The sequence below is a fragment of the Cryptomeria japonica genome, chromosome 9, assembly GCF_030272615.1.
Source record: "Cryptomeria japonica chromosome 9, Sugi_1.0, whole genome shotgun sequence".
NCBI classification, from domain to species: domain Eukaryota; kingdom Viridiplantae; phylum Streptophyta; class Pinopsida; order Cupressales; family Cupressaceae; genus Cryptomeria; species Cryptomeria japonica.
The window spans coordinates 45,015,508-45,026,857 of record NC_081413.1 but is presented as its reverse complement, the minus strand read 5'-3'; the positions used below and the strand labels follow the sequence as shown (position 1 = coordinate 45,026,857).

Sequence of the window (11,350 nt, the reverse complement as noted above, 5' to 3'; positions counted from 1 at the left end):
GATTACAAAATGATAACATGAAAGAAGAAATTTTTAGTTAGGATGGATACATATATATTTCTTTGTACTTCTACTTTAATTTTCATTTATACTTCTACAATCATATCTTCATTCTGATGAGGAGATCCTAAACATTGATGAAAAAAGTATTGAATACAATTTTCATGCATTTAAATATTATTAATTCATTTACAAAAAGTGGTTGAATGAAGAAACGAAAGATTGAATCTTTTACTATTCCTCTCGAACAAAAGAAAAATCAATGAGAGACAGAGACATGCCGAGTTAAGGTGTCCATTTGATCTCGGGGAAGGCGAGTGGAGACATGTATACTTCCTCCGCCATCATTTGCACCAAACAAAACCATGGACCCATTCTCATTCATGGATGCAGCCAGCACATTCAATGGCCTTCCCCATCCATAATCAATCTCATAAACTGGGAACCTGTGGGAGCTTATGACATTGGTGCCATAAACACTTCCTAATTCATTAATTAAAGACAGAAAACCGCTATCAGGAGAATCCAGCCAGTCTATCATATTGTTAATATGAGTTTCTGAGGTACAGGAATTGATGAGCTCCTGTATAAGCCCTGCAGCGAAGCAGAGGTTGTTTGAAAGCAGAGTTTTAGCAGTTGTTCGCACAACACCCATGGATAAACAGTTACCAAAGTAAGAGGTGGGCAATGGGGGCTTCACACGTCCTCTGCAATCAGCCAGCACACTGAATATAACATGGTCTTCATCTGGCACTTCACGAGCAATCATCACGCTTCTCCAGAAGTGGGCGGCCACTGCTACTAAGGAACTCACAGCCCCGCTCTGTTTTTTCAAGGCTCTGATGTTCTCTTCTGTAAAGCAGAAGGTTGAGTATACTACTTCTGTTTTCTGACATAACCATAACTCAAGAATCTTTTGAGTCTCTTCGGCGCTCGTTGTTTTTTCCTGCACTGCCTGCAAATCGTCTGGTAAAAACTTGAAAATTTGTGCCCCTTTGATTCCATTGATTTCTATCTCATGGGGTTTGTAGGAAATAGTAATGGGTTTCTTGTTTTCTACTTTGAAGAGTTGTCTGCTGTGCAGAGGAGGGTTTGACACAGGGAGCCCTCTGCTAACCTCTGCCCATGATTTCATGAAATTCCAATATGATTTTCCGTCTGCTATAATGTGATGAAGGGTAGTTCCTATGCACATTCCCTCTCCCTGAAAACAGGTAACCTGCAATCACCATTGAACGTTCACATAACAGTTAAGGAAAAAAACTAAAAAATATATATGTACTTTCGAAGTCAAGAGATACAAATAGTACTGTGGCTAGCAAACAGCAACAGCCAAAAGTGGCTTATCAAAGAATGACTAACAGTTCAGATCAACAACATACTGAGCTGAAATATTTTAGATACTGATACAGCAATATCAAAAGCAGAAGAATAAGATCACTAATACTGCTGGTAGTGCAGCAAAAACTTTGTTTTCTTCGTTGCCAGCAGAGCCATCTCAGAACAGTTTAGAATTTTGAAATGGTTAGCTGAATTTAATTTCAGCGCATCTTCATAGTTGAGTTAGAAGATTAAAGTTATTGTTTGAGATTTGGATATTAATGATATAGCTGTATTAATTATGTTTAAAAATTAAATTAAGGTATGGATTATGGATTGTTTTATTCATCATAGTGTTTGATTGATGCAATTTGTGAAAATGAATTGTTAAGTGTAAAGTTTTGATATGACAAGGGATGAGGTTGGGATCTATTGGGCCCTTGGTCTTTTGGTGAAGTTGAAAGGTTCTTAATGAACCCACTAGAGATCAAGTCTTGCAGAGTGCATGTCACTGATATCATACGGGATGATGCAAGGATCGTGCCCTGGGCAAATTAGATAGAATGGATACACATCAGTCCTTGGCTCCTAGCTGAAAGGAATGAATAATCCTTAAAAAAAAAAGAAAGAAAAGGAATTTGTTAATTTATTAGGGGAAAGGGCCCACTAGATATCCATCTTCCAATAGCTGCTATGGGAGTGTACAACAATGGTCCTTTATTTATGACTTTTATCAATTATGTTTGTACGAAATAAATGGACATAAAATATCCATTTCTTCAAATCACATCAAAGAAATAACTAATCATATGATAAAGCATAAAGTGATTGATAAATTGATGCTCAATAGACATGTTTCAATCTAAGGAATTTTTGGACAATTTAATGAAAACATAATTGAGGTGACTACATTATTGATATTAGGAACCCAAAACATTAACTTTAAACTTTTAATTAACCAATCAAAATGTATCATATTTTGAAAAAATCTAATTCACCATTTAGAAGCTTTGACAGATGTGAAATTAAGATATCATTTTCCTAATACTTGTTGAAAACGGAGAACAATAGAAAGAAAAAAAACTGAGCATAACACTCATCAACTGGAACGCTACCAAGCTTCCCTCCGTGGCTCTGACATCAGGAAAGAAACCCATAAAAGAGCTCTGAGGAATTCAGGCTCAGTCTATTCAATAAATAGCCAAATACATATTAAATTCGGTGCACACTGTAGATATGAGTTCTAAGATAAAGAATTTATTGTGAACAGGTGAGAAAGCATGGCGTGAATCACGTGGACGGCTAGAGTCGGCTGAAGACGGCTGGATGGCTGGTGATGGCATGCTCTGTTTCGACACTTGATAATTAATTTATTCATTCCAACACTTTTAATCTACAATTTAAAGAACAATTACTAACCCTAACCATATAACCACTATTGAAACAAATGAATCCTTTCCCCTAAGTGAAAAGACTTATAAGATTGTATTCTTCTATATACAGAGAGAGATGCATACTTGTACCGAGAGAAACGATCTAGGGCAGTTGTGGTCCTGTAAAGGGTCGACCTTGGGGACCAGGTCCTGTAAAGGGTTGACCTTGGGGACAAGGTCTTGAAAAAAGGGCATATACTGAAACCCATCTCTTTCCAGAAAGGAGAAGGGTATATCTATTGATGCTTCCACAAATTCCACCCCTTCATCATTGTAGTCAACCTCCAATCTGCCCGATTCTCCCTTGTCTAACCGTCCAGCCAATGGATAGAAATACACCAGGACTGAGGAGAGGCTTTTCTTTAAGCTCTCCACTATTGAAGGGTATTGGTTTTCAGGTGGAATTCTATAGAAGAGAATCCTCTGAACATTATTGACTGGTAACCAGAGAAGATCAATGTTTGCCAGAAACATTGGGTGCCTCTCTGTTGGGATCACCGGTGCCACACTTGAGATTCTCTGCACCTTTACTTGTGCTTGTGCTTCTTCCATTATTTCTACGAGGTAGTTTGCAGAGTTGATCAACTTCTAAGAGGATATAAAAGCTTGGGGAGTTTATTCACTCCCCATGAATGTGTCCATCTTCTTATCCTGAATACAGAATCAGATTATCCTCGAAAGTTGTAATTCGTTTGGTGTTTACCCTATAACTGCGTTTGTTTGTATTTGAATGCTTGCGTAAGAGTTTAAACCAAGGCAACAAGCAGGCTGGTCCAAATCATTTTTAAAACATCTCATAAAATTATTATAAAATCAAGTGAGAAAGACACTATGCAAGAGTCTCACATAACCGATGCCTATCATCATAAGGCCATAATTACTTGGTATATTCGCATTCCATAAAGACTACAAAAGAAGTAGAACTATTAAATCATTCAAGGAGGATATAACATTATCACATATACAAGGTTTTTATATATATGAATAATACGGTTGTATTATTTTATATATTATAAAACAGAATATTATTTATAAAAAATTAGATGTTAGAAGGTATATTCTTAAAGTCGATGTAAAGTGAAGCTCAAACAATGGGATAAAATAAAAAGACAATTGTCTAAACAATGACAACTACATCAATAGTGAGAGGAGGGAGTCAACACGCCTAGAGCAATCAATGAAAGGCTCCAACTAGTAATGAAACTTTCTTCTTCGTTCTCGTTTTCTATAGGTAGTTAGGGGCACAAATAAGAGAAATAACTAGAGCCAAGTGCAAGAATCCACTAGAATATGGAGCTCCTTAAATGTGAGGTTGTGGAGAGGTTGACGGTGGGAAAGATGGGATGAGACCACTCATGAACAAACTAGTCCTTTGAAAGGAAGCTAAGGTGTGGAAAATGCTTCCTAACACTATAATCTAGTGGGGGAGATAGTGCAAATTTTCTTTACAAATCTTCTATTACAGAATCGAAAACACATTCACAAGTAGATAATAAACATGCATAAAGATAAACACAATGAACACAAGATATATCGTGGGGAAAACCCTTTTGGGTGGAAAACCCCACACTCCAAAAGCACAATACTTTGTATTCCAGTAGTCAAATTATTACAATACAATATCAACTCTTAGCTTTTTCAATAGGAGTCGACAACTAACAACCCACAATCTAGATTAATTCTGGTGACATAACACTTCACCTGTAAATATCACATAACTAATACTCTCCAAGGCTACCTTTTATAGAGAAATACAACAACAAAGGAAGCTTCTAGGTGAAGCAAGAAGATGGGTCGTGCAAAGAATTTGTCCCTATTTTTTGGCCACCAAAAAGCATGTAAATGACACATATATGTCTTCAAAGACTCCCCATTCAAACCTTCTAAGTTAGGCACCCTAAATTTACTATTTCAAGGTATGGCAAATGCTCTTATGCATCTTACAACCATCATATTTTTTAATGTTGTAAGAGAATCCATCATAAATGACTAATACTAGCTTATTCTCTTACAACTCATCATAGCCCAACTTGGGCACCCACTTTCTACATGAAAAAGGTATCTCCTGCTACTTGTCCAATATGTCATAGAATCTGTCATAGGCTGACACTTGTCAAGATTCTCAAAGTGGGATGCCTACCTCTACATGTGCAACATATGTGTGATGCAGTCATCACCAAGTAGGATGACAACAAGCATGTGGGTCCCACTAGATGACTAGATATTTGTAGGAAAATAATAAATAAAATAATATTTATAAATAAATGCAAAATCAATGTTAGGATTTGCAAAGGTTGAGACACCTTAATCCCAATATCCCTAGCTCTCTATGGATATTCCCTATCCTATACAATTTAAGGGTTCATTTTCTTCAAAGAGCCCAATAATAGGTATACAATAGTTTTTCATGAAACAAACTTCTCAAGCATGTACAAATTAAAACTCATACAAAAATACATAAATCCACATAATAAACACTTTTCAAGTTCACCAAAATTTAACAAGGTGAAATAATCATTTTCCAATATATCCAACGTCTGTCTAATAGATCTTGAAGCATCTCTCCCAAAATTTCTCAATTTTTTGAAAAATTTAAAATATCAAAACTCTAAGAATACTTTGTTTCTCTAAATCTACCTAATCATACTTTTTCAAATATATATATTTTTGCAAAAAAAAAAAAAAGACTAAAGAACAAATTCATTATTTTTCAACAAAATTAAGAAAATGCACAATTGAAATTGTGAATGCCATTTTTTTTCCCTGAATCTACCTAACAACATGCTTTTCCACTCATATTCCAATTTGACAAAAAAAAAGAAGTTTTGGTAGAAAAAAAATTATCACATTGAAATTTCAAAATAATTAATTTAGTTTTTTATATTTTGCCACCACTTTTGGTGTGACAGCGAAGCTGCATGTTGTGGCCAACTTCCATGAAGATGAAGGACTGCAAGAATTATTTTACTTTTTCACCTCCTTCCACTCATCATTACTACCATCTTCTAAGTAGGTAGAAGCTGAAGAAAAAATAGGAGTAGTGGGACCTTTTTTCGGGCTAGGTTTTCGTGATGCTTGCCAACCATACCACAAACATCAATTTGTCTTTGTGTGGTTGTTGATCAAACTCAAGTAATGAATGCATAATTTTCAAATCTACAAATTGCTAGGAAGACACTAGACTATCCAAAGGAATCATGGACTTGAGAAATTCACCTATTTGGACATGTGCTTAGGGGAAGCATTCACCATATAATGTTGTGAAAGAGCGCCAATGCACTAGGAGCCCATGCAATCAACATTCTTGGGCCTAGGGCAATCATTGGCTATATCACTTGTGTCAAAATATTGCTTACATGAAAAGGGAAAACATTTTTAATCTAATGATTGTGACTAGCAATGCCCATCCAACTTGAAGGTGATATTGGTAGGTAGGAAGTATTTGTGTGAAGTTTGTGTGAGCGAAATTTATAGTATCCGAATCAATTGCTAAGAAATAGCCCAAAGTGTTGTCAATTGCTTCAAAGCAAGCTTCAAACTAGAAGTGCAATGAGAGGTTTGGTAGCCTAACCCAAATAGCTTCACCTTTGAAGATTCAGTGAAGGGATTAAAGTTTGGGTACCAAGGTTTAAGAAGGAGTATATGTTGCCCCCAAACTTAGTGTTCCTCCCAATCTTTTGCATACTCAAACACTGCAATTAAAAAACCACACATGCAGGGATAAATTTCCAAATTTCTTTTCATTCAGTATTTCCAAGCAATAGAGTTTTAATTGTCCAATTATGGGAGGCTGGGCCATAATTAAGTGAAATATCTAAATAAACCCTTGACGAAAAAGAAAGCTTCACACTTAGATGCTTCATTTTTCAACTCCCTTAGAAAAACTGAAACAACAAGAGAAGTGATTGACTTGGGAGGGGAGATTAGAATTATAGGTCACACCCTTGTCTAAGGAAGCAGAGGCCGCCAACGGCACCTAGGGTGGGCATCCCATGCAGTGTTAGTCCTCATCTTGCCGACATCATGTGTAGCGTCGTCATGGGTAGGAACGACAAAGGCTTGATCTTCCTAATAGCACCCATGATCTTGGGGAAGAAGAAGAGGTGAAGCAGATGAAAACCTCTGAGCAGACCCTTTTAATCCCTCGCTCTGATCTTGTAAAAAATACAGTCATGGGCTAGGGTTTTGCAACCGTGGGTGATCGGTCAGAGAGGGGTTGTAAGTGCAGACACCATGCAATGCATCCTTAATGGAGGGCTTTTAAATAGTACACATAGCCACACACACAGGTTCTCAACCATCAGTGCCCATAGGAGAAGTGCTCGAGTTGCAGCCACCATCTATCTATCCCTCTTGATGTCTCTCTCTTTATTACTTGTCTTTATCACCTTATTATCTCTCAATCTCCACCCTCCCTCTCTATCTATATCTCATTATCTCTACCTCTCTTATTAACTCCATCTATCCTACTCTATATATCTATCTCTCTATCTCCCTGTTGCTCCTCTTTATCTCTTTCTATCCATATCTCTCTAGCTCTATCTACCTCTCTCTATCTTTCTATATCTCCCTCTATCTATATCACTCCCCCCCTCTCTCTCTCATTCACTCCATCTCTCCTACTCTATTTCTATAGATCTCCCCCAATCTTTCCTCTCTCCATCTCCATCTATCTATATCACTCCCTCCCTCTCCCTATAATCAACTCCATCTCTCCTACTCTTTATCTTTATCTCTATTTCTCTATATCCATTTCTCTCTCTATCTCCCTCTCACTCCTCTCTATCTCTTTCTATCCATGTCTTTCTCTACCTCTATTTCCCTATCTCTATATCACCCTCTATTTATATCTCTCCCTCTCTATATTTTGAGCTATCTCCCCTTCTCTACCCATCTCTTTCCCTCTATCTCACCATCTATATCTCTATATCTCTCTATCTCCCTATCACTCTATCTCTTTCTTCCACTATACCTCTATATCCCTCACTTCCTTGTATCTCTTTCTCTCCCTACAACTCTCTATATTTTCATCTATCTATCTCCCTCTCTCTATTCATCCATATCTCTCTCCCTCTTTCCCTCTTCCTAGACCTCTATATCTATATCCCTTCACCTCTTTATCTCTATCATTCCATATTTATTCTTTCATATGCAAGGATTGCATACAAAATATGTTTCATTTTAACTAGGTGAAATGATGGAGGTGTTTGACAATATGAAATATACAAGGATGTATATACTTTATTTAAAATATTGCAATATGATAACATGAAAGAACCTTATGACAACATAATAACATGAAATATGCCTTATTTAAAACACTGACACTGTTTATACACCAATAGATACCTTATTTAAAAGATTGCAATATGATAACATGAAAGAATAAAATTTCAGTTATGATAGATAGATATATTTCTTTGAACTTCTACTCTAACTTTCAATTATACTTTTACAATCACATAAATCAATTTTATTCTTTATTAAATATTAATATTATTACTACCTATAATTAATTTATTTATTAAAGTCGTTGAATGAAGAAACGAAAGATTGAATCTTTTACTATTCCTCTCAAAACAAAAGAAAAATCAAAGAGAGACAGGGAGAAGCTGAGTTAAGGTATCCATTTGATCGCGGGGAAGGCGAGTGGAGACAAGTATACTTCCTCCGCCATCATTTGCGCCAAACAAAACCATGGCTCCATTTTCATTCATGGATGCAGCCTGCACATTCAACGGCCTTCCCCACCCATGATCAATCTCATAAACTGGGAACCTGTGGGAGCTTACCACATTGCTGCCATAAACAGGTCCGAAATCCTTATACAAAGACAGAAAACCGCTATCAGGAGAATCCAGCCAGTCTATCATATTGTTAATCTGAGTTTCTGAGGTACAGGAATTGACGAGCTCCTGTATAAGCCCTGCAGCGAAGCAGAGGTTGTTTGAAAGCAGAGTTTTAGCAGTTGTTCGCACAACACCCATGGATAAGCAGTTACCAAAGTAAGAGGGGGGCAATGGGGGCTTCACACGCCCTCTGCAATCAGCCAGCATGCCGAATATAACATGCTCTTCATCTGACAATTGCTGAGCAATCATCACGCTTCTCCAGAAGTGCGCAGCCACTGCTACTAAGGAGCTCATAGCCCCGCTCTGTTTTTTCAAGGCTCTGATGTTCTCTTCTGTAAAGCAGAAGGTTGAATATAGTACGTCTGTTTTCTGACCTAACCATAACTCGAGATTCTTTTGAGTCTCTTCGGCGCTCGTTGTTTTTTCCTGCACTGCCTGCAAATCGTCTGGTAGAAACTTGTAAATTTGCGCCCCTTTGATTCCATTGATTTCTATTTCATGGGGTTTGAAGGAAATAGAAACGGGTTTCTTTATTTCTAGTTTGAAGAGTTCTCTGCTGTGTAGAGGAGGTTTTGACACAGGAAGGCCTCTGCTAATCTCTGCCCATGATTTCATGAAATTCCAATACGAGTTTCCATCTGCTATAATGTGATGAAGGGTAGTTCCTATGCATATTCCCTCTCCCTGAAAACATGTAACCTGCAATCACCATTGAACGTTCACATACCAGTTACTGAAATATATATATATATATACACACTTTTTTATTGAAAGTCAAGAGATACAAATAGTTATACATAATAGTACAAAAATCAACAGTAGCCAGCAATTGGCTGATCAGAGAATGATTAACAGTTCAGATCAGCAACATACTGAGCTGAAATATCCTGCATTTTGATAGAGCAATACCAAAAGCAGAAGAAGAGCGATAATATTGCTGGTAGTGCAGCAAAAACTTTGTTTTCATCGTTGTCAGCAGAGCCATCTCAGAACAGTTTAGAATTTTAAAATGGTTAGTTGAGTTTAATTTCAGCAGATTTTTATAGTTCAGTTAGGAGATTAAAGTTATTGTTTGAGATTTTGGATATCAATGATGTAAAGAAGTTAAAAAAATCTTTTTTGAAAAATCAAATTAAGGTATGGATTATGTATGAGAGTGTTTTATTGATGTGATTTGTGAAAATGAAAAAAAGATCAAGTCTTGTTGAGTGTAAGGCTCTGACATCATAAGTATCTCTTGACTTTCAATAAAAAAGTATAAAGGTTCTTAATGAGTCCACCAAGGATCAAGTCTTGCTGAGTGCAAGCCTTTGACACCATAAGGGATGATGCCCAGATCGTACCTTCAACGAATCCAGAAGAGTGGATATCCCCCAGTCCTTGCTCTTAGCTGAAGAGGATGAACAATTCTCCATAAAAAAAAGAAGCAATTTGTTTATTTATTAGGGGGAAGGACCCACTAGATATCCCTCTTCCAATAGCTGCTATAACATTGCCCAGCAATGGTCCTCTTTTTATGAATTTTATCCATTATTTTTGTTCCAAATAAATAATCAAAGAAATGAGTAATCATATGGTAAAACATAAAGAGATTGATACAGGCATGTCTTAATAGACATGTTCAATCTAACTTTTCCTGGGAAATTTTTGGACAATTTAATAAAGACATAGTTGATGTGACTACATCATTGATGTCCAGAACCCAAAGCATCAACTTTAAGCTTTTAACTAAAAATGTGAAATTTCCTAATACTTAATTTTACAACTAAGATTCTAAAAAGTCAAAAAGAACAATTACTACCAATAACCATAACCACTATTGAAACAAACTCATTCATTGAATCCTTCCCCCTAAATTGAGGAGTAGAAAATGAAAGACTTGTGAGATTGAATTGGCCTGTATACAGAGAGAGATGCATACCTGTACTGAGAGAAAAGATCTAGAGCAGTTGTGGTCCTGTAAAGGGTGGACCTTGGGGACCAGGTCTTGAAAAAAGGGCTTATACTGAAACCCATCTCTTTCCAGAAAGGAGAAGGGCATATCTATCGATGCTTCCACAAATTCCACCCCTGCATCATTGCAGTCAACCTCCAATCTGTCCGATTCTCCCTTGTCTAAGCGACCAGCCAACGGATAGAAATATACCAGGACTGAGGAGAGGCTTTTCTTTAAGCCCTCTACTATTGAAGAATACTGGTTTTCAGGGGAGATTTTATAGAAGAGAATCCTCTGAACATTATTGATTGGTAACCAGAGAAGATCAATGTTTGGCAGAAACATTGGGTGCCTCTCTGTTGGAATTGCCGGTGCCACATATGAGATTCTGTGCAACTGCACCTTTACTTGTGCTTGTGCTTCCTCCATTACTGCTACGAGGTAGTTTGAAGAGTGGATCAACTTCTAAGAGGATATAAAAGCTTGGGGAGGTTATTCATCCCCCATGAATGTGTTTATATTCTTGTCTTGAATACAGAACCGGATTATTCTGGAAAGTTGTATTTCGTTTGGTGTTATCCTATAACTGTGTTTGTTTGTCTTTGAATGCTTGCGCAAGAGTTTAAACCAAGGCAACAAGCATAATCAGACAAGCAGGCTGGTCCAAATCTTTTTTAAAAACATCTCATAAAACTATTATAAAATCAAGTGAGAAAGACACCATGCAAGAGTCTTACATAACGAATAACCAATGCCTATCATCGTAAGGCCATAATTACTTGGTATATTCGCATTCCATTAATAGTACA

General features: G+C 36.9%; 2 protein-coding genes across 2 annotated transcripts; both read right to left on the bottom strand.

The window, feature by feature from the left end:
* Positions 1-207: 207 nt before the first annotated feature.
* Positions 208-3,431, bottom strand: LOC131043924 (hydroxycinnamoyltransferase). The gene is made up of 2 exons (XM_057977159.2): positions 2,838-3,431; positions 208-1,219 (listed from the first exon to the last, which is right to left on the bottom strand). Exons 1-2 carry the CDS (start codon positions 3,303-3,305, stop codon positions 260-262), a joined length of 1,428 nt encoding a protein of 475 aa, XP_057833142.2. The 5' UTR covers positions 3,306-3,431; the 3' UTR covers positions 208-259.
* A 4,913-nt stretch (positions 3,432-8,344) lies between these two features.
* On the bottom strand, positions 8,345-10,970 carry LOC131043912 (hydroxycinnamoyltransferase-like). Its single transcript, XM_057977147.2, has 2 exons — positions 10,527-10,970; positions 8,345-9,304 (listed from the first exon to the last, which is right to left on the bottom strand). Exons 1-2 carry the CDS (start codon positions 10,968-10,970, stop codon positions 8,345-8,347), a joined length of 1,404 nt encoding a protein of 467 aa, XP_057833130.2.
* Between the last annotated feature and the right edge of the window lie 380 nt (positions 10,971-11,350).

Bases quoted from the DNA above. Each gene is read 5' to 3' on its own strand.
- LOC131043912 (XM_057977147.2), bottom strand. From the start codon at position 10,970: ATGGAGGAAGCACAAGCACAAGTAAAGGTGCAGTTGCACAGAATCTCA. The intron at 9,305-10,526 runs GTATGCATCTCT...TGGTGATTGCAG, and splicing joins GATCTTTTCTCTCAGTACAG to GTTACATGTTTTCAGGGAGA.
- LOC131043924 (XM_057977159.2), bottom strand. From the start codon at position 3,305: ATGGAAGAAGCACAAGCACAAGTAAAGGTGCAGAGAATCTCAAGTGTG. The intron at 1,220-2,837 runs GTATGCATCTCT...TGGTGATTGCAG, and splicing joins GATCGTTTCTCTCGGTACAA to GTTACCTGTTTTCAGGGAGA.